This window comes from Rana temporaria, chromosome 6, assembly GCF_905171775.1.
Source record: "Rana temporaria chromosome 6, aRanTem1.1, whole genome shotgun sequence".
Lineage (NCBI taxonomy): Eukaryota > Metazoa > Chordata > Amphibia > Anura > Ranidae > Rana > Rana temporaria.
The window spans coordinates 176,873,693-176,898,413 of record NC_053494.1 but is presented as its reverse complement, the minus strand read 5'-3'; the positions used below and the strand labels follow the sequence as shown (position 1 = coordinate 176,898,413).

At 45.0% G+C, this 24,721-nt stretch overlaps 1 protein-coding gene across 1 annotated transcript in view; it reads right to left on the bottom strand.

Annotated features, from left to right (window-relative positions):
• KCNH7 (potassium voltage-gated channel subfamily H member 7) overlaps window positions 1-16,805 on the bottom strand; it is a 572,057-nt gene extending 555,252 nt beyond the window's left edge. The window contains exon 1 of the mRNA XM_040357854.1: window positions 16,447-16,805. Coding sequence (XP_040213788.1) covers window positions 16,447-16,522 — 76 coding nt within the window. The 5' untranslated portion in view covers window positions 16,523-16,805. The remainder of the gene's footprint in view (window positions 1-16,446) is intronic.
• Between the last annotated feature and the right edge of the window lie 7,916 nt (window positions 16,806-24,721).

The window sequence follows — 24,721 nt, the reverse complement described above, 5'->3', positions numbered from 1 at the left end:
GGAATCATAGTTCCGGGTTTCAGACTGCCTGAAACCCGTACACATTATTTAGACTGGACTATGGCTTCCCAGCAGGGTAGCTGGCTGCAGTTGTCTGAGATGAGAGTGTCTGTTACACTCTTTCACACTGCCCAAAGCCAGCACTAACAACCCCCCCCCCCCAAACACCCCTACCCCTCTGTGTCTGTCCACACTCCAATCCATGGGGCTGTTCCTCAGAAAAGGATAGTTGGGGCCGGAAAGTTGAAGTCCAGCAGCCTCGGATAGATCTGGATGAGAGGTGCTGACTGCCAAGGGGTGAGCGAACTCACCATCCATCCCTGTCTGTGACTGAAGTCTCCCCCCTTCTCTCTCCTGCCTCTGAGTAAGTACACTAAGGTAAATCAGGGTTCTCAGAGCACCCCTTACATCAGAGTTCCCCTTTACACCAGAAGCCACAGCGGTCCTCCTTACATCAGGAGTCTTCTCTGTACATCAGCGTTATCAGTGTTCCCCCTTCAATCTGGATTCTCAGAGCATCTCTTATGCTTGAGGCCCCAGTGTTCTCCCTTACATCAGAGTCTGCAGAGTTCCCCCTTACAGTGAAAGGGAACTCTGCGAGTTCAGATGTAAAAGGGGAAACTCTGTGCACTCTGATATAAAGGGGGACTCTTTTTTAACTTCATATAATTAGAAATGTTATTTAATAGCAAAATATTTCATCTGGGGGGATAAGAGGCCTAGGGTGAACAAAGGCACATTGTATACGGAAAGGGGGACTAGGTCTGCCTGACCTGCAGAAATACTTTAATGCGACCCAGGTGGCCCAACTCTCTAGGTTTCACTCTAAGCAACCACAAGCAATATGGATGACCATGGAATCCTATTCCTGTCGCCCAAATCAAATATCCCACATTATGTGGCTTCCGCCTAAAGATAGGCCAATTATTTTATGCCCATCGTTATCCTTCTTGCTAGAGATTTGGGACAGGCTTTCCAGAACCCAGAAATTCAAATCACCCCACACTCCATTGGCACCCCTATTAAAGAATAGTGCTTTCACCCCGGGCCTCGTTCCTCACACTTTCGAATGGTGGACCAACAAGGGCCTACTACGTATAGCCGACCTTTGCAATAGTAACGGTATGCTATCCGAGCAATTCACGAAGGAAAAATATCAAATGCCATTAGTGGAATGTTATAGATATACTCAAATACATCATTATGTGCAAACCTTAGCCCGTAAGAGTGACCTAGCGACATTTACCCCCATGGAGTACTTCTGCAATCATTACGATAAAACCAGGGGCCATATATCTGCTATATATATATACCATGTTGATGAGTGCATCGACTAAATTGAACTATATGCTCCAATGGGAAGAGGATTTTCAAGAAACCCTTGACCTGGAGAAGTGGCATACGATATTGGAGACCACTTCACTCATCAATACCTTGATAATAGAGGCTAATTATAAGGTTTTATTGAGATGGTATATGGTTCCGGCTAGACTGGCCACCTTTGTGCATGGAGCTACATCCAAATGTTTTAGAGGATGTAACCAGGTTGGAACCACCTACCACATTTGGTGGACTTGCCCTAAGGTCACAAGATTCTGGATCAGGGTATACAATTTTATTTACACCCTTACCCAGTTGAATTTGATTAAATCAGCAAAACAAGCTCTCCTGGGTGACAGGGTGGAGGAAGCCTCTAAGGCCTAAAGGCGGATACTTACTTTAATTTTCATATCGGCAAAAATTACTATAGCCAGGAATTGGAGATCCGCTACCCTTCCATTTGACCAACTTAAAAGTAAATTGTCTTGACTGATGTTGAATGAAAGATTGACGGCACTAGTCCAGGACAAAATAAAGTTATTCCATAAAGTCTGGTATCCATTGCTTGGATATCTCACTAATGACCCCAGGACGCTGGCAACGTAGGTATAGTTTTATTTAATGGGATTCTGGGTGCTGGACAGTAGCTCCCCCATATCTCCCCCTCCCCAACTCTCCCCTCCCAGCTTTACTTCACCCCCCTATCTTTTCTTTCTTTCTTCTTAAAGCGGAGGTTCACCCTAAATATAAAGTATAGCTTATCCATAACATCTTATTATGTAGATCGACAGTTCGCTATCCAAAATTTTTTAAACCATTTAAATACCTTTAATGTCTTTTTAAATACAGACACTTCCAGGTTTGTCTCCTGCGGGAGTGGGCGTGTCACTTCTCTTTCTGAGTGCCCGAGTGTTTGCTGGGAGTCTTTCGCTATGTCTCCTGGAAGCACAACTTTGTTTTCCTGGAGACTAGTAATTGCTCATAAAGACGAAATCTCGTGTGATTTTAAACGTCACGTGACTCTTGAAGCAGGTCACGTGACAAGGACGAGGATATCAGCATTCACGATTCCCGGAAGTATTTGCTTGTGGACTTCACAATGCCCACAAGCAAGATGGAATCTTACTGCAGGAAATTTTATAAATCTTTATTTTGCCCGAATGTAATTGCGGATGCATATAAATTTCAGACAAGTGAGTACCAATCATAAAAGCAGTAGATGCACATGTTTTAAAAAAAAAAAAAAACGATTTCCCACAGAACCCCGACTTTAAAGTTCTCAAGTACTGGTTTTTATTTTGAGGTGACAGTATCAGTGGATTTATGGGCTTACATTTCGGGGACCATGGATACTTTGGCCCGTTGGGGGTCTGCCCCCATGGGGGGTTAGCTGGCCCCCTGAGAGTGGGGAGGGGGGGTTTCCCATTGGGTGGTCCACCGGGTAAGCACAAAACATATGATGAGCTTGAGGTCCCTGATGTGGGAGACCGAGGCTTTGTTTATTACAATTTTGTTGCTGTTTGGTTTACACCTTAAAGCAGTGATGGGGAACCTTGGCACCCCAGATGTTTTGGAACTACATTTCCCATGATGCTCAACTGCATTGCACAGTGCATAAGCATCATGGGAAATGTAGTTCCAAAACATCTGGGGGGGTGCCAAGGTTCCCCATCAATGCCTTAAAGGCTTATTTGATAATGTTGACAATGCAGGTGTGACCTATGTTACACTACTTGATCGATGTACGGGTCCTTGAATACTTTAAATACTGTACAAAATACGCTGAGATACTTTTGTATTGTCTGTTGAAAGACTTTAATAAACATTATTGAAACTAATAGCAAAATATATGTATAGTTTATACTATAAAAATATATTGCCATGCGCTGCTAAAGTGTTTGAGTTCGACTTGAAGAAAAGGTGGCAACCCTACTTGTACCTGTCAGCCTTGCAATGCCTCATGAGACCTGTAGTTCTGCAACAGCTGGAGGACCCACAGGTGGAGCACCCATGCTTAACCTATAATGCATACATCACTACATTACTCAAAAATGTATGTGAATTTATTGGGTGATTAGGTAAATAACATAAGTTCATAGAACAGTAGTTAAAGTTCTTTAAAATTTTAAGTAAGCTACAAAACGGTCAAGAAACTAAGATGCTAGTGTTACAATTGCCCGTGTCATTTACACGTCCATTAGGTATACCCATCCAGTAACAGTGCTATGTAAGGTTAACCTACAGTATCAGTTATGACATACATACTTAGTTAATTATTTAGACCAGAACACAAGTATAATCTAATTTGTCTTAGTTTAATGAGAGGGGGTTCCACTGTCTGAAATTTCATCACAACGTGACACTATCTAATTAATTTCATACTTTTAGTATTGCTATTTTAAAATTAAATCGACAGAAAAAAAAAAAAAAAAAGATATATGTATAATTAATAAATATATAAAAATGATATAAAACAAATAATAACCACAATTCATACATATCAGTCCAACGTTGCCTTTTATTAGCCTTCTGTTGCTAAAACAGTGGAAGATGATCGCTGACTTGGTACTATGGTTCACTGAATGTTGCTCTGTGCCTTAAATAAGCTCTATTAAGTCTGACTCACATGCAAGGATCATTGCAAACCTCTCTAAAAGGAATAGCAAATGTAAACTAAAAAGCCTTTTGTAGCTCAAAAGACAGACCTCTTATTTTACTACTACGTTTTAAGGTGACCTATGTCTATGTCTGCCAAGGGGTTAAAATAAAGCAATGGCAGAGACGCTATTACAATGGCGATTTGCTTGATGAAACTGAAACACGGATCTCTCTCTATCTTTTCATACGCCGCACAATTCCCCAGCTCTCAGTAGTGCTTCGTTACATAACTCATCAAAAAAAAAAACTGCAGCAGGCATTGCAATGTTAGGTTGTAACTCCTGCCGAATCGCACCTTGTAACTGGAGTGCTCACAGCACCTTGCTCACCCATTCATGAACCTGCTGTGTGTTTGTGCCAGTTAGGCGCAGGCTTCAAAGTGAACTTGAGCTGTATGTGCAATTAAGAATTCACGTTTGCTGCTCAGCCATGAGATTTGGGGTTGCAAAAAAAGAAATGTGCTCACATACAGAACATCACAGGTGTGTGCAGCCTATTGCATTAGGATGTGCACCCCAAAGCTCAAACACACACTACTGATCACTCACGATGTTCATTCAGAAAGGGAAGGAATCTGTAAATTACATATTTACTGGCCCCTTCCCCCACTCATCCTAAAACTTCCTTGCAGCAAGAGGAGAGGAGGGAAGCCGAAAGTGTTGCGGGGGGCGGGGGGGAAGGAAGGGAGAGCTAGAGCAGTAGGGGCAATCTGTGCTGCACAGGGTGATTAGGGTGTGCCTGGGCACACCTGGCACACCCTGTGCGCACACCTATGCAGAACATATGCACCTTTCACGTGTACAGTCTTCCCCATATGAAAGCATGTATTGTATGTGAAATGTGAACGACAACCGCACAACTGCTATGGGTAATTAATGACATATATATATTATATACAGTACCTATATGGTAGGTTAATTGGCTCCGCTATGTGTATGCATGAATGTGAGATAGGGACCTTAGATTGTAAACCTCTGAGACTGCGTAAATTGTTGCCACTATATAAATACTTGTAATAGTTTATACAGTGGGGATCGAAAGTTTGGGCACCCCAGGTAAAAATGTGTATTAATGTGCATAACGAAGCCAAGAAAAGATGGAAAAATCTCCATAAGGCATCAAATTACAAATTAGACATTCTTATATGTCAAAAAAAGTTAGATTTTATTTCCATCATTTACACTTTCAAAGCTACAGAAAACAAAAAATGGCGTCTGCAAAAGTTTGGGCACCCTGCAGAGTTAATATCTTGTACTGCCCCCTTTGGCAAGTATCACAGCTTGTAAACGCTTTTTGTAGCCAGCCAAGAGTCTTTCAATTCTTGTTTGAGGTATCTTTGCCCATTCTTCCTTACAAAAGTCTTCCAGTTCTTTGAGATTTCTGGGCTGTCTGTCACGCACTGCTCTTTTAAGGTCTATCCATAGATTTTCAATTATGTTGAGGTCAGGAGATTGTGAAGGCCATGGCAAAACCTTCAGTTTACGCCTCTTGATGTAATCCCCTGTGGATTTTGAGGTGTGTTTAGGATCATTATCCATTTGTAGAAGCCATCCTCTCTTTAAATTCAGCTTTTTCACAAATGGCATCAAGGTACCATCCAAAATTTGCTGAAATTTTATTGAATCCATTTTTCCTTCTACTCGTGAAATGTTCCCTGTGCCACTGGCTGCAATACAACCCCAAAGCATGATTGATCCACCCCCATGCTTAACAGTTGGTTATTTTCATTAAATTCTGTGCCCTTTCTTCTCCAAACGTACCTTTGCTCATTCCGGACAAAAAGTTCTATTTTAACCTCATCGGTCCACAGAACTTGTTTCCAAAATGCATCAGGCTTGTCTATATGTTCATTTGCAAAGTTCAAACGCTGATTTTTGTGGTGAGGATGTAGAAGAGGTTTTCTTCTGATGACTCTTCCATGAAGACCATATTTGTACAAGTATCTCTTTATAGTGGAATAGTGTACCACAACTCCAGTGTCTGCCAGATCTTTCTGGAGGGATCGTGCAGTTAAATGTGGGTTTTGAATTGCTTTTCTCACAATCATGCGAGCTGTTCTGTCTGATATTTTTCTTGGTCTTCCAGATCTTGCTTTAACTTCCACTGTTCCTGATGACTGACATTTCTTAATTACATTCCAGACAGAGGATATTGACATCTGAAAACGCTTTGCTATCTTCTTATAGCCTTCTCCAGCTTTGTGAGCGTCAACTATTTTCAGTTTCAGTTTTCTAGACAACTGCTTAGAAGAACCCATGGTGCTGATTGTTGGGGCAAGGTCAGATGAGTCTGGGCATTTAAAACCTTTGAGATTGACATCACCTGGTCTTCCCAGACGATGATTGAGAACAATCCATGGCACTGGCAGGTCTCAGCGTTGCAAAGGGGGCAGTGCATGCTATAAATTCTGCAGGGTGCCCAAACTTTTGCAGACACCATTTTTTTGTTTTCTGTAATTTTGAAAGTGTAAATGATGGAAATAAAATCTAACTTTTTTTGACAAATTATAAGAATGTCTAATCTGTAATTTGATGCCTTTTGGAGATTTTTCCATCTTTCCTTGGCTTCGTTATGCACATTAATACAAATTTTTACCTGGGGTGCCCAAACTTTCGATCCCACTGTATATACACATACAGGGTTATACAACATGCATAAGGGGTTTAATTAAAGCATTTGTTACCCCAACACTTCATATTTCTGATATGTACCCACTGTACCATGTACAGTAAAACCTTGGTTTGAGAGTAACTTGGTCTGAGAACATTTTGCAAGACAAGCTACATTTTCAAAAATATTTTGACTTGATATACAAGCGATGTCTTGATATACATGTAGTGTCATGTCACAACTGAGTATGAAACAGAAAATAGGCGCCTCTAAGGCCTCTTTCACACGAGGTGGACTCCGTTGCTACAGAGTCTGCCAGCTCTCGTCAGCTCAGCAGGAGATCTCTCTGCTGAGACGGCGGATGACAAGTCCCTCTCTGCTCACTGAGTGGGGAGGGGCTTGTGCAGCGCCGCTGTCTCCTATGGAGAGATCTGATGAAAATGGACAGCATGATCCAATCCGCCATGGACGGATGGGGACGTATCGCCATACGTCTGATTTTGGCGGATCGGGTCGGATGTCAGCAGACATGTCTCCACTGACATCCAACGCTCCATAGGATTGCATTCAGGTCTGTTCAGGTCTGGCAACAAAACTGACAGGCGGATCTGAACGGTCCGACCATGTGAAGGGGGCCTACGTGTAGCAATATGGTTACATTTAATGAAGGCATAACATTTAGAAACATATTTCTACACTTATAGGCGCCTCTTTTCTCTTTTATACTCTGTAACTCCTGCTGGATTTTGCTTCTAATCCCCTTGTGGATGGACATTTTATGTTACACAACCTGGTCACATTGCTATAATCTTCTTACATGGACTATAAACTGAAGGACCTATAAATAAATGGTTGTGGAACTAATCATTTGAGTTTCCATTATTTCTTATGGGGAAATTTGCTTTGATATGCAAGTGCTTTGTATTACAAGCATGTTTCTGGAACAAATTATGTTCACCATCCAAGGTTTTACTGTACTTGTATGAGAAAGTATCCTGTTCTGTTTGTATTGCTTCCTTTGTTTGAAATCCCTGGTGATCCTGCCAGTCCCTCTGCTTTCCTAATAAAAATTGACCACACTAAGCAGGAGAGCACACCGTAGTCAGTTCTCTAGCTATGTTGGGAACTCAGTGTACTCTCCTCCAATGAAGATCGGTTTGCTGTTTCTCCTCCCCCCAGCTCTGAGATTAGAGGGAATGTGATTACTTACAAAAAAGAGAAAAAGGGTATTTATAATGTTTTTTTTTTTTTTTTATCTATACAAAAATGTTTTGCCTTTCATTTTTTTTATTTTAAACTGAATAGGTTGTTTTACAAGGTGATCGTTTAGAATCACTTTAAGACTTTATTTTATTTATTAAAACGTTAAACACACCTGCTCAGTGCACTGGTATTGCACAGAGCGCCCCCCAAACCTGCTCTTCTGGGGTCCCTCCTCTTCTGTGTCTGCCACCATAGTAAGCCTCTTGCCATGGAGGGCAGATGTGTGGGCTCATTCCAGAGCTGGGCTGTGTGTGTCCACAGACACACACCAAGCAGTACAGCCCTGCCCCCCGCTCTCTGCACACAGGATGTGATTTAGCAGAAGCTAATGGCAGGACTAAGGTAAAGTATTTGAAGGGTGGGGGCACAGGAAGTGGCAAAATTTATTTTTTTACCTGAATGCAGGAAATGCATCAATGTAAAAAACATTTTTAGCTTTAGAACCACTTGAAGTAAACCAGAGGTGCATTTTACAGTAGGTGTTTGTGATATTGTGCTTTTAGCACGACAGCGTCGCGCTGATTCTCGGCGACAGGGTGCCGAGATCTCGCCGGCATCTCACACTCACTGGAATAGTGACAGCACATCCCAGCAAGCGCGTCATAGAAGCGACGGGAGATCCGACTTGGATTCCCGCCAATTCTACACGTGTGCGGCGTTTGTTATGAATCCTGAGGGGGAAGTCCCCGCCGGATTTTAAATAAAAATCCGGCATGGGTCCCCCCCTCAGGAGCATACCGGACCCTTAGGTCTGTTATGGGTTGTAAGGAGAGCCCCCCTACGCCGAAAAAAACGGCGTAGGGGGTCCCCCTGCAATCCATACCAGACCCGTATCCAAAGCACGCTACCCGGCCAGCCAGGAAGGGAGTGGGGACGAGCGAGCGCCCCCCCCCCCTCCTGAGCCGTACCAGGCTGCATGCCCTCAACATGGGGGGGTTGGGTGCTCTGGGGCAGGGGGGCGCACTGCGGCCCCCCCACCTCAGAGCACCCTGTCCCCATGTTGATGAGGACAGGGCCCCTTCCCGACAACCCTGGCCGTTGGTTGTCGGGGTATGCGGGCGGGAGGCTTATCGGAATCTGGGAGCCCCCTTTAATAAGGGGGCCCCCAGATACCGGCCCCCCACCCTAAGTGAATGAGTATGGGGTACATCGTACCCCTACCCATTCACCTGCAAGAAAAGTGGTAAAAACACAAATAAACCACACAGTGTATTAAAATATTTTATTTTTCTGCTCCGGAGGCCGCCCCCTGTCTTCTTTATTAGCTCTTTTACCAGGGGGGGCTTCTTCTTTGACGTCTTCGGGTGGGTGGGGGCCGCCGTCTGGTTCTCTTCCACCGCCGGGGGGGGATGGCTTTTAAAAAAGCCCCCACCCCCCCGGCGGGTTTCCTCCGGCGTCTTCGGCGGGGCTCTTCTTCTTCCGCTATCCCGACGGGTCTTCTCAACTCTCCGGGGTTCTCCTTCTGTCTTCGCCGCTCTCCGTTGTTGACTCGTCGCACCCCGGTTCTTCGTCTCGCAGTCCGGTCCCTTCTTCCGTGCTGTACGTCTTCTTCTGTGCTGTGAGTTCTTCTTCCGCGCTGTGACGTCATGTTCTTCACTTCTCTTCTTCTCCCCATGTTGACTCGCCGGTCCTCCTCGCTGAAATGACGGATGCGCGCCTTGCATCGGACCTATATAGGCCTCGCAGTCCCATCATGCTCTGTACCTACCCATGTGATACCTACCCACGTGGGTAGGTATCACATGGGTAGGTACCAGAGCATGATGGGATTGTGAGGCCTATATAGGTCCGATGCAAGGCGCGCATCCGTCATTTCAGCGAGGAGGACCGGCGAGTCAACATGGGGAGAAGAAGAGAAGTGAAGAACATGACGTCACAGCGCGGAAGAAGAACTCACAGCACAGAAGAAGACGTACAGCACGGAAGAAGGGACCGGACTGCGAGACGAAGAACCGGGGTGCGACGAGTCAACAGCGGAGAGCGGCGAGACCCCCCGGATAGCGGAGAAGACCCGTCGGGATAGCGGAAGAAGAAGAGCCCCGCCGAAGACGCCGGAGTTAACCCGCCGGGGGGGTGGGGGCTTTTTTAAAAGCCACCCCCCCGGCGGTGGAAGAGAACCAGACGGCGGCCCCCACCCACCCGAAGACGTCAAAGAAGAAGCCCCCCCTGGTAAAAGAGCTAATAAAGAAGACAGGGGGCGGCCTCCGGAGCAGAAAAATAAAATATTTTAATACACTGTGTGGTTTATTTGTGTTTTTACCACTTTTCTTGCAGGTGAATGGGTAGGGGTACGATGTACCCCATACTCATTCACTTAGGGTGGGGGGCCGGTATCTGGGGCCCCCTTATTAAAGGGGGCTCCCAGATTCCGATAAGCCTCCCGCCCGCATACCCCGACAACCAATGGCAAGGGTTGTCGGGAAGGGGCCCTGTCCTCATCAACATGGGGACAGGGTGCTCTGAGGTGGGGGGGCCGCAGTGCGCCCCCCTGCCCCAGAGCACCCAACCCCCCCATGTTGAGGGCATGCAGCCTGGTACGGCTCAGGAGGGGGGGGGGGGGGGGCGCTCGCTCGTCCCCACTCCCTTCCTGGCTGGCCGGGTAGCGTGCTTTGGATACGGGTCTGGTATGGATTGTAGGGGGACCCCCTACGCCGTTTTTTTCGGCGTAGGGGGGCTCTCCTTACAACCCATAACAGACCTAAGGGCCCGGTATGCTCCTGAGGGGGGGGACCCATGCCGGATTTTTATTTAAAATCCGGCGGGGACTTCCCCCTCAGGATTCATAACAAACGCCGCACACGTGTAGAATTGGCGGGAATCCAAGTCGGATCTCCCGTCGCTTCTATGACGGCTCTGTCTCCATCGCGGCAAGCCAGCTCGGCGCTGGCTCCCGCGATGGGGCTCGTAGGTGCTCAATCTCGCTGAGAAAGAGAGCGAGATTGACACAAAATCGGCTTCACCTACTGTACAAATGCAACACTTTGACCAATCATGCCCTTTCTCAAGTCCAAATATATACTGTGGACCAGATCCACGAAGAAGTTACGACGGCGTATCTATTGATACACCGCGTAACTTCTAGTTTGCTCCAGCGTATCTTTGTTTTGTATCCACAAAACAAATTACGCCTGAAGCTGGGCTAGATCCGACGGGCATACGTCTTAGTACGCCGTCGGATCTAAGGTGCATATTTACGCTGGCCGCTAGGTGGCGCTTCCGTCGATTTCCGTGTTGAGTATGCAAATTAGCTAGATACGCCAATCCACAAACGTACGTCCGGCCGGCGAATTTTTTTACGTTGTTTCTGTAAGGCTTTTTCCGGCGTAAAGTTACCCCTGCTATATGAGGCGTATCCTATGTTAAGTATGGACATCGTTCACGCGTCAAATTTTGAAAATTTTACGCCGTTTGCGTAGAATTAAGTTCACGTGGAAAGCATTGGCTTGTTGCAGGTTAATTTGGAGCATGCGCACTGGGATACCCTCACTGACGGCGCATGCGCCATTCAGAAAAAACGTAATTTACCTCCGGTCAAGATGTATTAACATAAAACACGCCCCCATCTCATCCATTTGAATTGCGCGCCCTTACGCCGACACAGTTACACTACGCCGCCGTAACTTACGGCGCAAATTCTTTGAGGATACGGAAAATACGCTGTAAGTTACGGCGGCGTAGTGTATCTGAGATACGCTACGCCGGACGGAACAATGCTCCACGCTATGTGGATCTGGCCCTGTGTGTGTGTGTGTATATATATATATATATATATATATATATATATATATATATATATATATATAATATCATGAAATGAAAAAGGTCAAAGTGCATAACTAAACCAAAAATATACATGCTTGTCCTAAAACTGCCAGTGTGCAATAAGAAATATTATATGTAAAAATCTAAATAGCATGCAATGCAGCTCACGTATAAATATTGTGCCCACACATACATTAAAGTATATAACACATCCACTTGCATAAAGATTAGTGAAAACGAAACATCCTTATATATAATCCAATTGAAAAACAAATGTAACAAAACTAACAAAAAGCACTCAATGTTTACAAACAAGTGACAACCCTAACAAAATACAACCAGTCTTTGCTCTTCTATAAATCATGATGACTTTTGTTTTTATGTGGGCATAACCAAACCAACAGATCAGCTTGGCATAGTCATCATGACATTGCTCTGCCTACTGTAAACTGAAACCTATTGAATGCTATGTATGTAATATCTGTCCAAAGCAAAAAATAAATAAAAAATGTGCAGCCACTGGCTTCAAGTTTGGACCCTTGGATGCATTTTCCACTTCTCCAAATAAAAATGTCGCTCTTCCTACAGAAAACTAAAACCCAATTGGATGTTTTGTATGGAATATAATTACCTAAACTTTAAAGCAAAGTGTATTCTATGCCTAAAACCCCAAATTGGAACACTGACTATATTTTTGGGGCTCCCTATTTTTTTTTATAGTTAGCAGTCTTGAAAATGGGTTCTGTAGGCACCAACCTGACTTTGGGGTCCATCACAAAATATAAACATCACCCTGGCACACTGAGACCCATTGGATGCTATGTGTGTAATAGCACTAGCTAAATCAAAGTAACCCAAAAAAAAAAGGAATAATTATAATAAAAACAAGAATAAAAATAATACTCAATCAGTAATTTTCCTAACGTAAACTAACAACCTGACTGGTTGCTATGCTTGTAATATCAGTAGCTAAAGAAGAAGAAAATTGTTCAACCATTATCTAAAGCTAGCCATACACTCAAAGCCACTGATGGGGGAAGGGGGGGGGGGCAACAAACAGTCCTCCTGTAGGGGGCCCGGGCACGCAGGGGGGCCCTAAAAGCAGGAGGAATCGGTGTGGTCGGGCGAAGGGGCAATTACTCAAAGATGCCCTGTGCAGCTCTCTGCAGCAGCTAAAAGACAGTTTATCTCCCTCCTGATGGCTTTCAGCTGCTGCAGGGAGAGACACAGACACGGTATCGTTCCTGTAATCGCTTTCCCCGCACCAACCCCCTCCCTGTTCTGCCTACTTCTGATCCCCCTCAGTGTGCTCCCCTGTCACTGTGCTGCACCACCCCCCCCTCCCGTGGCACTCCCGGCTTCCCTGTCCTGTAAAAAAATAACATTGTAAAATAAATTTTAAAAAATTGTAAAATAAATTTTAAAAAAGTAAATAAAAAATCCAATTATTCCCCCAAAAAATATGTAAAAAAAATATATTGAAAGGGGGTTCATTTACACAGGTTCTCTTTTATGTTTGTGTCCACTAATAATGATGTTAGTGTGTTTTTTTTTTGTGAAATCTTGGGCTAGGACCCCAAATCAGACCCCAGCATGCATTTTGCACGCCCCCCCCCCCCCAAAAAAAACGCTCAGTCAGTGGCTCTTTCTACAGGAAACTAAAATCTGATTGCCTGCTATTTATGTAATATCAACATCTAAAAAAGCACAGTGTGTTATCTTTGCCTAAGACCCCAAATTAGACCCTTTAATGCATATTACACCCCTCCCCCCCAAAACCCCAATAATATTCAATTAGACACTCTTCCTTTAGTACTTTAGTAAGCTAAAACCCATGTCTGTAATATGTACTAACTAAAGAGAGCCTGTGCAACCTTTGGCTAAGACTCCAAATCAAACCCCTGCATACATTTTTCACCCCCCCCCCCCAAAAAAAAACAGTTATTGGTTCCTCCTACAGTAAACTAAAATATGATTGGTTGTTATTTATGTAATATCTCCAGCTAATAAATACACAAAGTGTTCCACCTTTGCCTAAGACCCCCATTTAGACCCCTTGATGCATATTACACCCCCCCACCCCTCAAAGAAAATGTTAATTGACCACTCCTACAGTAAACAAAAACCTGATTGGTTGCTATGTCTATAATATTTACTAACTAAAGAGAAAGCAACATAGTGCAACCTTTGGCTAAGACCCTAGCTAAATCAAACCCTTGCATACATTTTGAACCCCCCCCCCCCCCCAAAAAAAAAAAAAACTGTTATTGGTTCTTCCTACAGAAAACAAAAAAATGGTGTTATTTATGTAATATCAATGGTTAAAAAACAAAAACAAGTGTACAACATTTGGCTAAGACCCCAAATTAGACCCCTGGATGCATGTCACCTCCCCAAAAAAAGCCAGGAGGACTGTTTGCCCCCCTCCCCCATCAATTAGAGCCACTGTTCCTACAGTAAACTAAAACCTGATTGGCTGCTATGTCTGTAATATTTTCTAACTACAGAGAAAGCAACCTGTGCAACTGTTGGCTAAAACTCCAAATCAAACCCCTGCAAGCATTTTGCACCCCCACCCCCAGCCCCCTGCCAAAAAAAAGAAAAAAAAAAAACCTTCTCAGTTATTGGTTCTTCCTACAGTAAACCAAAAAACTGATTGGTTGTTATTTATGTAATATAAACAATTACAACAAAAAAAAACCCTTTGGCTAAGACCCCCAAATTAGACACTTGAATGTATATTACACCTGCCAACCCCCCCCCCCCTTCAAAAAACTTCTTAGTTATTGGTCTTTCCTGCAGTAAACAAAAAAACCTGATCGGTTGTAATTTATGTAATATAAACAGTTACAAAAAAAAAAAAACCTTTGGCTAAGACCCCCCAAATTAGACCCTTAAATGCAGATTACACCTGCCACCGGGGGGTGGCAGGTGTAATATGCATGCAAAAAAAACTGCTTTCGTCTTTCCTACAGTAAACAAAAAAACCTGATTGGTTGTAATTTATGTAATTTATGTTTACTGTAGGAAGAACCAATAACAGTTTTTTTTTTTTTTTTGGGGGGGGGGGGGTTCAAAATGTATGCAAGGGTTTGATTTAGGTAGGGTCTTAGCCAAAGGTTGCACTATGTTGCTTTCTCTTTAGTTAGTAAATATTAGAGACATAGCAACCAATCAGGTTTTTGTTTACTGTAGGAGTGGTCAATTAACATTTTTTTGAGGGGGGGGGGTGCAATATGCATCAAGGGGTGCCCCTTTCAAAAAAACTGCTTAGTTATTGGTCTTTCCTACAGTAAACAAAAAAACGGATTGGTTGTTATTTATGTAATATAAACAGTTACAAAAAAAAAAAACCTTTGGCTAAGACCCCCAAATTAGACCCTTGAATGCATATTACACCTGCCCCCCCCCCCCCCATTCAAAAAAAACTGCTTAGTTATTGGTCTTCCCTACAGTAAACAAAAAACCTGATTGGTTGTTATTTATGTAATATAAACAGTTATAAAAAAAAAAACTTTGGCTAAGACCCCCAAATTAGACCCTTGAATGCATATTACACCTGCCAACCCCCCCTTCAAAAAAACTGCTTAGTTATTGGTCTTTCCTACAGTAAACAAAAAAACCTGATTGGTTGTAATTTATGTAATATAAACAGTTACAAAAAAAAAAAAAAAACCTTTGGCTAAGACCCCCAAATTAGACCCTTGAATGCATACTACACCTACCACCCCCCCCCCCCCCCCTTAAAAAACTGCTTAGTTATTGGTCTTTCCTACAGTAAACAAAAAACCTGATTGGTTGTTATTTATGTAATATAAACAGTTACAAAAAAATAAAAAATAAACTTTGGCTAAGACCCCCAAATTAGACCCTTGAATGCATATTACACCTGCCAACCCCCCCCCCCCCCCTTAAAAAAAACTGCTTAGTTATTGGTCTTTCCTACAGTAAACACAAAAACCTGATTGGTTGTAATTTATCTAATATAAACAGTTAATATATATATATATATATATATATATATATATATATATATATATATATAAAAAACTTTAGCTAAGACCCCCAAATTAGACCTTTGAATGCATATTACACCTGCCAACCCCCCCCCCCCCCCCCTTAAAAAAAACTGCTTAGTTATTGGTCTTTCCTACAGTAAACAAAAAAACCTTATTGGTTGTCATTTATGTAATATAAACAGTTATAAAAAAAAAACTTTGGCTAAGACCCCCAAATTAGACCATTGAATGCATATTACACCCCCTACAAAAAAGAGGGATGCTCAATTAGCTGCACCCCTCCAAATAGAAAGGCTGAGTAAGTTGCTCTTCCTACAGTGAGCTAAAACCTGATTGGTTGCCTTATACTATCTGTAGCTCTTTGGCTAAGACCCTGAATTGGACCCATGACTATGTGGCCCCCTAATTTATAAGGAGTGACAGTCTGAAAATTAGGTTCTGTAAGCACCATTCTGTCTGTGGGGTCCATCAATATAGATGTCAGCCCGGTACCCACAGATACCTTGACTGATCCAATGACTGATCCAATGACTGATCCAATGACTGATCCAATGACTGATCCAATGACTGATCCAATAATTGATACATTGGCTGATACAACATTTGATACAATAATTGATACATTGGCTGATACAATACTTGATCCAATAATTGATACATTGGCTGATACAATACTTGATCCAATAATTGATACATTGGCTGATACAACGTATCCATTGACTACCCGGACTGGAGATGACACATACAACAACCCACCACCCAATAGGAAGGAAGAAGTGCTATCTATCCATGGAGCAGAGGGGAGAAGTCTTACTTTGTCCTTCGAATTTCCTGATGATGATCCCCAGGAAGGTGTTCTGAGGGGCCACATGTCCCCTCCTGACAGGCATTATTATTGGAAGTGAAGTGCGCTCAGTTGTCCAAGTCTTGCACGAAGCTCCTCCGCCACCCGATCTTCTCCGGTCTCCTCATTCAGCTCTCATCATCTCCTATAGAAGAATGGTGAAGCCCGGGGATGTGGTGGGAAAGGGGCTCCTCCTGCAGCACCTTCCCTGATCATTCAGGTGATCGCAGCCCCCTCCCCGCAGCAGGGAGAGAGAGTGTGAGGGTCGCTGTCCTTCCCCTCCTCACCTCCGGAGCCTCCGGCACAGCAACGATGTGATGGGAGGAGGAGGAGGGGGAGCAGCACAGCAGCGCAGCCTCTATCCGAGGCTCATGTCTCTCTTATTGCTCTTAAAGGACCAGAGTCATCCCCAGCAGAGGATGCCCCCCCCTCCCCTCCCCCCCTTGTGTGCAGCTGGCACATGGCATTCCTGGCATACAGAGCTGTCAGCGGTCACAGGACAGGTCCAGGGGACCAGAGAGGGGACACAGTGACAACTGCCAATTACCGGATATATACTATATATTACTATATACTACCTATACTACTAGAAGTATATACTACCTATATTATTATAATTATGTACTATATACCACCTATATTACTATAAGTTTATACTATATACTACCTATATTACTATAAGTATGTACTATATACTACATATATTACTATAAGTATGTACTATATAATACCTATATTACTATAAGTATGTACTATATACTACATATATTACTATAAGTATGTACTATATACTACATATATTACTATAAGTATGTACTATATACTACTTATATTACTATAAGTATGTACTATATAATACCTATATTACTATAAGTATATACTATCTATATTACTATAAGTATGTACTATATAGCACCTATATTACTATAAGTATATACTACCTATATTACTATAAGTATATACTATATACTACCTATATTACTATACGTATATACTACCTATATTACTACAAGTATATACTACCTATATTACTATAAGTATGTAGTATATAATACCTATATTACTATAAGTTTATACTATATACTACCTATATTACTATAAGTTTATACTATATATTACTAAAGGTATATACTATATACTACCTATATTATTATAAGTATAAACTACCTATATTACTATAAGTATATACTATATACTACCTATATTACTATAAGTCAGGGGTGCCCAACCAGTGGCACGGGGACCACATGTGGACCGCGGAGTCCTCTGATGTGGCCCATGACCTCCTGCTCTGGGATGGAATAAAATAGAATAGAAAACTTTTATTAAAGGTAAGTTTATTACTAAAATCACAGGGCCAGATTCACATAGCCCGGGCGCAACGTAACTTAAACAATTTACGTTACACCGCCGCAAATTGCCCAAGTTAGTGCCGTATCCACAAAGCACTTACCTGGAAATTTGCGGCGGTGTATCCTAAATCAGTTCGGCGCAAGGGCGGGCCAATTCAAATGAGGCGAGTCCCATTTAAATTAGGCGCGCTCCCACCTTGGACGTACTGCGCATGCTCCCGAGGCAAATTTCCCGACGTGCGTTGCGCGAAGTTACGATGCGTCAAGGTTTTGTGAATCGCGACGGGTAAAAAAAAGTTGCGTCGGGAAAAAAAGAGTTGCGCCGGGAAAAAAAATACAAATAATAATTTGACAGTGACGCGGGAAAGACGGGTATACTTTTACATGGTGTACTAACTTTACACTTTGTAAAAGGTACCCTACAGTAGGTGTTTGTGATATTGTGTTTTTAGCACGACAGCATCGCGCTGATTCTCGGCGACATGGTGCCGAGATCTCGCACTCACTGGAATAGTGACAGCACATCCCAGCAAGCGCGTCATAGAAGCGACGGGAGATCCGACTTGGATTCCCGCCAATTCTACACGTGTGCAGCGTTTGTTATGAATCCTGAGGGGGAAGTCCCCACCGGATTTTAAATAAAAATCCGGCATGGGTTCCCCCTCAGGAGCATACCGGGCCCCTAGGTCTGTTATGAGTTGTAAGGAGAGCCCCCCTACGCTGAAAAAAACAGCATAGGAGGTCCCCCTACAATCCATACCATACCCGTATCCAAAGCACGCTACCCGGCCGGCCAGGAAGGGAGTGGGGACGAGCGAGCGCCCCCCCCCTCCTGAGCCGTACCAGGCTGCATGCCCTCAACATGGGGGCGTTGGGTGCTCTGGGGCAGGGGGGCGAACTGCGGTGCCCCCCCACCCCAGAGCACCCTGTCCCCATGTTGATGAGGATAGGGCCCCTTCCCGACAACCCTGGCCGTTGGTTGTCGGGGTATGCGGGCAGGAGGCTTATCGGAATCTGGAAGCCCCCTTTAATAAGGGGGCCCCCAGATACCGGCCCCCCACCCTAAGTGAATGGATATGGGGTACATCGTACCCCTAACCATTCACCTGTAGGAAAAATGTCAAAGTTAATAAACACACCACACAAGGGTTTTTAAAATAATTTATTTTTCTGCTCCGGAGGCTCCCCCTGTCTTCTTTATTAGCTATTTTACCAGGGGGAGCTTCTTCTTTGACGTCTTCGGGTGGGTGGGGGCCGCCGTCTGGTTCTCTTCCACCGCCGGGGGGGGTCGCTTTTAAAAAAGCCCCCACCCACCGGCGGGTTTCCTCCGGCGTCTTCGGCGGGGGGGCTTCTTGTTCCGCTATCCCGATGGGTCTTCTCCGCTATCCGGGGGGTCTTCTCAACTCTCCGGGGGTCTCCTTCTATGTTCGCCACTCTCCGCTGTTGACTCGGCGCACCCCGGTTCTTCCTCTCGCTGTCCGGTGCCTTCTTCTTCCGTGCTGTACGTCTTCTTCTCCTTCCGTGCTGTGAGTTCTTCTTCCGTGCTGTGACGTCATGTTCTTCACTTCTCTTCTTCTCCCGATGTTGACACGTCGCCTTTCCTCGCTGCAATGACGGATGCGCGGCTTGCATCGGACCTATATAGACCTCACAATCCCATCATGCTCTGGTACCTACCCATGTGATACCTACCCACGTGGGTAGGTATCACATGGGTAGGTACAGAGCATGATGGGACTGTGAGGCCTATATAGGTCCGATGCAAGCCGCGCACCTGTCATTTCAGCGAGAAGAGCCGGCGTGTCAACATCTGGAGAAGAGAAGAAGATGACGTCACAGCCCGGAAGAAGAAGAATACGTCACAGCACGGAAGAAGAAGATAGACGTTCAGCGCTGAAGGAGAAGGCACCGGACAGCTGGAGGAAGAACCGGGGTGCGCCGAGTCAACAGCGGAGAGCGGCGAACATAGCAGAAGACCCCCGGAGAGTGAAGAAGACCCCCGGATAGCCGAAGAAGACCCCCCCGGATAGCGGAAGAAGAAGCACACCACCCCCCGCCGAAGACGTCGGAGGAAACCCGCCGAGGAGTGGGCGCTTTTATAAAAGCGACCCCCAGCCGGCGGTGGAAGAGAACCAGACGGCGGCGAAGAGCGGCCCCCACCCGAAGACGTCAAAGAAGAAGCCCCCCCTGGTAAACAGAGCTAAAGAAGACAGGGGGAGCCTCCGGAGCAGAACAATAAATTATTTTAAAAACTCTTGTGTTGTGTTTATTGACTTTAACATTTTTCCTCCAGGTGAATGGGTAGGGGTACGATGTACCCCATATCCATTCACTTAGGGTGGGGGGCCGGTATCTGGGGGCCCCCTTATTAAAGGGGGCTCCCAGATTCCGATAAGCCTCCCGCCCGCATACCCCGACAACCAACGGCCAGGGTTGTCGGGAAGGGGCCCTGTCCTCATCAACATGGGGACAGGGTGCTCTGGGTGGGGGGGCCCCGCAGTGCGCCCCCCTGCCCCAGAGCACCCAACCCCCCCATGTTGAGGGCATGCAGCCTGGTACGGCTCAGGAGGGGGGGGGCGCTCGCTCGTCCCCGCTCCTTTCCTGGCCGGCCGGGTAGCGTGCTTTGGATACGGGTCTGGTATGGATTGTAGGGGGACCCCCTACGCCGTTTTTTCAGTGTAGGGGGGGCTCTCCTTACAACCCATAACAGACCTAAGGGCCCGGTATGCTCCTGAGGGGGGAACCCATGCCGGATTTTTATTTAAAATCCGGCGGGGACTTCCCCCTCAGGATTCATAACAAACGCCGCACACGTGTAGAATTGGCGGGAATCCAAGTCGGATCTCCCGTCGCTTCTATGACGGCTTTGTCTCTATCGCGGCAAGCCAGCTCGGCGCTGGCTCCCGCGATGGGGCTCGTAGGTGCTCAATCTCGCCGAGAAAGGGAGCGAGATTGACACAATATCGCGTGCACCTACTGTATCTTTGCGACGGCAAACTAACACTTACGGCGACTTAACGAAGGGAAAAAGCTTTGTGGATCTCCGTAAGTGCTCATTTGCATACCCGACGCTGGTTTACGACGAGAACTCCCCCCAGCGGCGGCCGCGGTACTGCATCCTAAGATCCGACAGTGTAAGTCCATTACACCTGTCGGATCTTAGGGCTATCTATGCGTAACAGATTCTATGAATCAGCCGCATAGTTAGAAACAGAGATACGACGGCGTATCAGTAGATACGCCGTCATATCTCTTTTGTGAATCTGGCCCACAGTGTATACTATATGGGCATATCTGTTCTGCAGTGGTTACTGGGCTGCTTTCAAACTGATCCACAGGTGCAGAGAAGTTACCTGCACTGAGCCATTGACTTCTATTACCTGCGAGTTTGGTGTGCTGAGAGTAGAGTGGGCTCTATAGAGCTGAGTGGGCTGCCATCCACCCGCTCCTTTCATTGTGGCCCGTCCCGGGTTACCAAGTCGCTTAACGGTTGCTCTTCAAAAGGTTGGGCACCCCTGATATAAGTATATACTATATACTACCTATATTACTATAAGTGTGTACTATATACTACCTATATTACTTTGAAGCCTCGTACACACGGCCGAGGAACTCGACGTGCCAAACACATCGAGTTCCTCGGCCAGTTCAGCCCTGAAGCCGCCGAGGAGCTCGGCGGGACGAGAGCTCCCATAGAACAACGAGGAAATAGAGAACATGTTCTCTATTTCCTCGTCGAGCTCCTCGTCGGCTTCCTCGGCCGAAAGTGTACACACGACCAGTTTCCTCGGCAGAATTCAGCCAGAAACTCGGTCGGAAGCTGAATTCTGCCGAGGAAACTGGTCGTGTGTACGGGGCCTAAGTGTGTACTATATACTACCTATATTACTATAAATATGTACTATATACTAACTACAGTATCTCACACAAGTGAGTACACCCCTCACATTTTTGTAAATATTTTATTATATCTTTTAATGTGACAACACAGAAGAAATTACACTTTGCTACAATGTAAAGTAGTAAGTTTACAGCTTGTATAACAGTGAAAATTTGCTGTCCCCTTAAAATAACTCAACACACAGCCATTAATGTCTAAACCACTGGTAAAAAAAGTGAGTACACCACTTAGGCCCTGTACACACGGGCGGATATCCGATGAAAACGGTCCGCCGGACCGTTTCCATCGGATATGTCCGCTGGCGGATTTTGATCTGATGGCTGTACACACATCAGATCAAAATCCCCACGGAAAAAATCCGCAGGGACGTGGCCGCGACGATGACGCGGCGACGTGCGCAACCCTGGAAGGTAAATACTTCCACGCATGCGTCGAATCATTTCGACGCATGCGAGGGATGGGGATCGGACGGACTTATCCGGTGAGTCTGTACAGACGACCGGATAAGTCTGAAGGACAGGTTTCCAGCGGATAGATTTCTTAGCATGCTAAGAAATTTTTATCCGCTGGAAAACCGTCGGCTGGACAAATGTCCGCTGGAAAATGTCCGCTCGGGCCTACACACGACCGGATCTGTCCGCTGGAACTGATCCGCGGATAAATCCCAGCGGACAGATCCGGTCGTGTTTACAGGGCCTAAGTGAAAACGTACAATTTGGGCCCAATTAGCCATTTTCTCTCCCCGTTGTCATGTGACTTGTTAGTGTTACAAGGTCTCAGGTTTGAATGGGGAGCAGGTGTGTTAAATTTGGTATTATCGCTCTCACTCTCTCATACTGGTCACTGGCAGTTTAACATGGCACCTCATGGCAATGAACTCTCTGAGGATCTGAAAAGGAGAATTGTTGCTCTACATAAATATGGCCTAGGCTAGAAGAAGATTGCCAAGACCCTGAAACTGAGCTGCAGCACGTTGGCCAAGACCATCCAGCAGTTTACCAGGACAGGTTCCACTCAGAACAGGCCTCGCCATGGCCGACCAAAGGAGTTGAGTGCACATGCTCTGCGTCATATGCAGAGGTTTCAGATGATCCAGGCCAGGGATCTATAAACTACAGGCCTCCAGCTGTTGTGGAACCACACGTCGCATGAGGCTCTGATATTCACAGATGTGACTACTAGGCATGATGGGAATTATAGTTCCTGTACAACTGGTGGGCCATAGTTTGGAGACCCCTGATCCAGACTAAACCACAATCTACACTATATTACCAAAAGTATTGGGACACCTGCCTTCACACGCACATGAACTTTATTGGCGTCTAAGGCCTCGTACACACGATAGGTTAAACAGAGGACAATGGTCTGAACCGATCGTGTGTGGGCCCCATAGGTTATTTAACCATTGGTTAAAAAAAAGCCAACTTGCTTTAAATTTAACCGATGGATTCCTAACCGATAGGTCAAAACCGTTCGTTAGTAGTCACGACCATTGGTTAAAAATCCCCGCGTGTTCAGAATCAAGTCGAAGCATGCGTGGAAGCATTGAACTTTGTTTTTTTCAGCACGTCGTTGTGTTTTACATCACCGCGTTCTGACACGATCGGTTATTTAACTGATGGTGTGTGGGCGCGACGGACCATCAGTCGGCTTCATCGGTTAACCGATGACAACGGTCCTTCAGACAGTTCTCATCAGATGGACTGATCGTGTGTACGTGGCTTTAGTCTGTAGGGTTCAAAATCGAGTTACACAGTTACATAGTAGGTGAGGTTGAAAAAAAAGACACAAGTCCATCAAGTCCAACCTGTGTGTGTCAGTATTACCTTGTATATCCTTGCATGTTGCAGTCGTTCAGGTGTTTATCTAATAGTTTTTTGAAACTATCTATGCTCCCTGCTGAGACCACCGCCTGTGGAAGGGGATTCCACATCCTTACCGCTTTTACAGCAAAGAACCCTCTACGCAGTTTAACCGCTTAACGACCGCCGCATGTACATATACGTCGGCAGAATGGCACGGACAGGCAGAACGACGTGCCCACACGTCGCTGCCTAGACGTGGGTCAGGGGTCCGATCGGGACCCCCCCGGTACATACAGCGGTCGGTAAGCCTCTGGGAGCGATCCGGGATGAGGGCGCGGCTATTCGCGGAATAGCCGCCCCCTCGCGATCGCTCCCCGGAGCTGAAGAACGGGGAGAGCCGTATGTAAACACGGCTTCCCCGTGCTTCACTGTGGCGGCTGCATCGATCGAGTGATCCCTTTTATAGGGAGACACAATCGATGACGTCACACCCCCCTACAGTTGTAAACACACACTTGGTGAAACATAACTCCTACAGGGCCCCCTGTGGTTAACTCCCAAACTGCAACTGTCATTTTCACAATAAACAATGCAATTTAAATGAATTTTTTGCTGTGAAAATGACAAAATGTGTCAAAATTGTCCGAAGTGTCCGCCATAATGTCGCAGTCAAGAAAAAAATCGCTGATCGCCGCCATAAGTAGTAAAAAAAAAAAAATAATAAAAATGCAATAAAACTATCCCCTATTTTGTAAACGCTATAAATTTTGCGCAAACCAACCGATAAACGCTTATTGCGATTTTTTTTTCAAAAATATGTAGAAGAATACGTATCGGCCAAAACTGAGGAAAAAAAATGTTTTTTTATATATTTTTGGGGGATATTTATTATAGAAACAAGTAAAAAATATTGCATTTTTTTCAAAATTGTCGCTCTATTTTTGTTTATAGCGCAAAAAATAAAAACCACAGAGGTGATCAAATACCACCAAAAGAAAGCTCTATTTGTGGGAAGAAAAGGACGCAAATTTAGTTTCGGTACAACATTGCATGACTGCGCAATTACCAGTTAAACAGCGCAGTGCCAAATTGTAAAAACACCTCTGGGCATTTAGCTGCATATTGGTCCGGGGCTTATGTGGCTAAGGTTAAACCTCTTATCTTCTAATTTTAATGAGTGGCCAAGT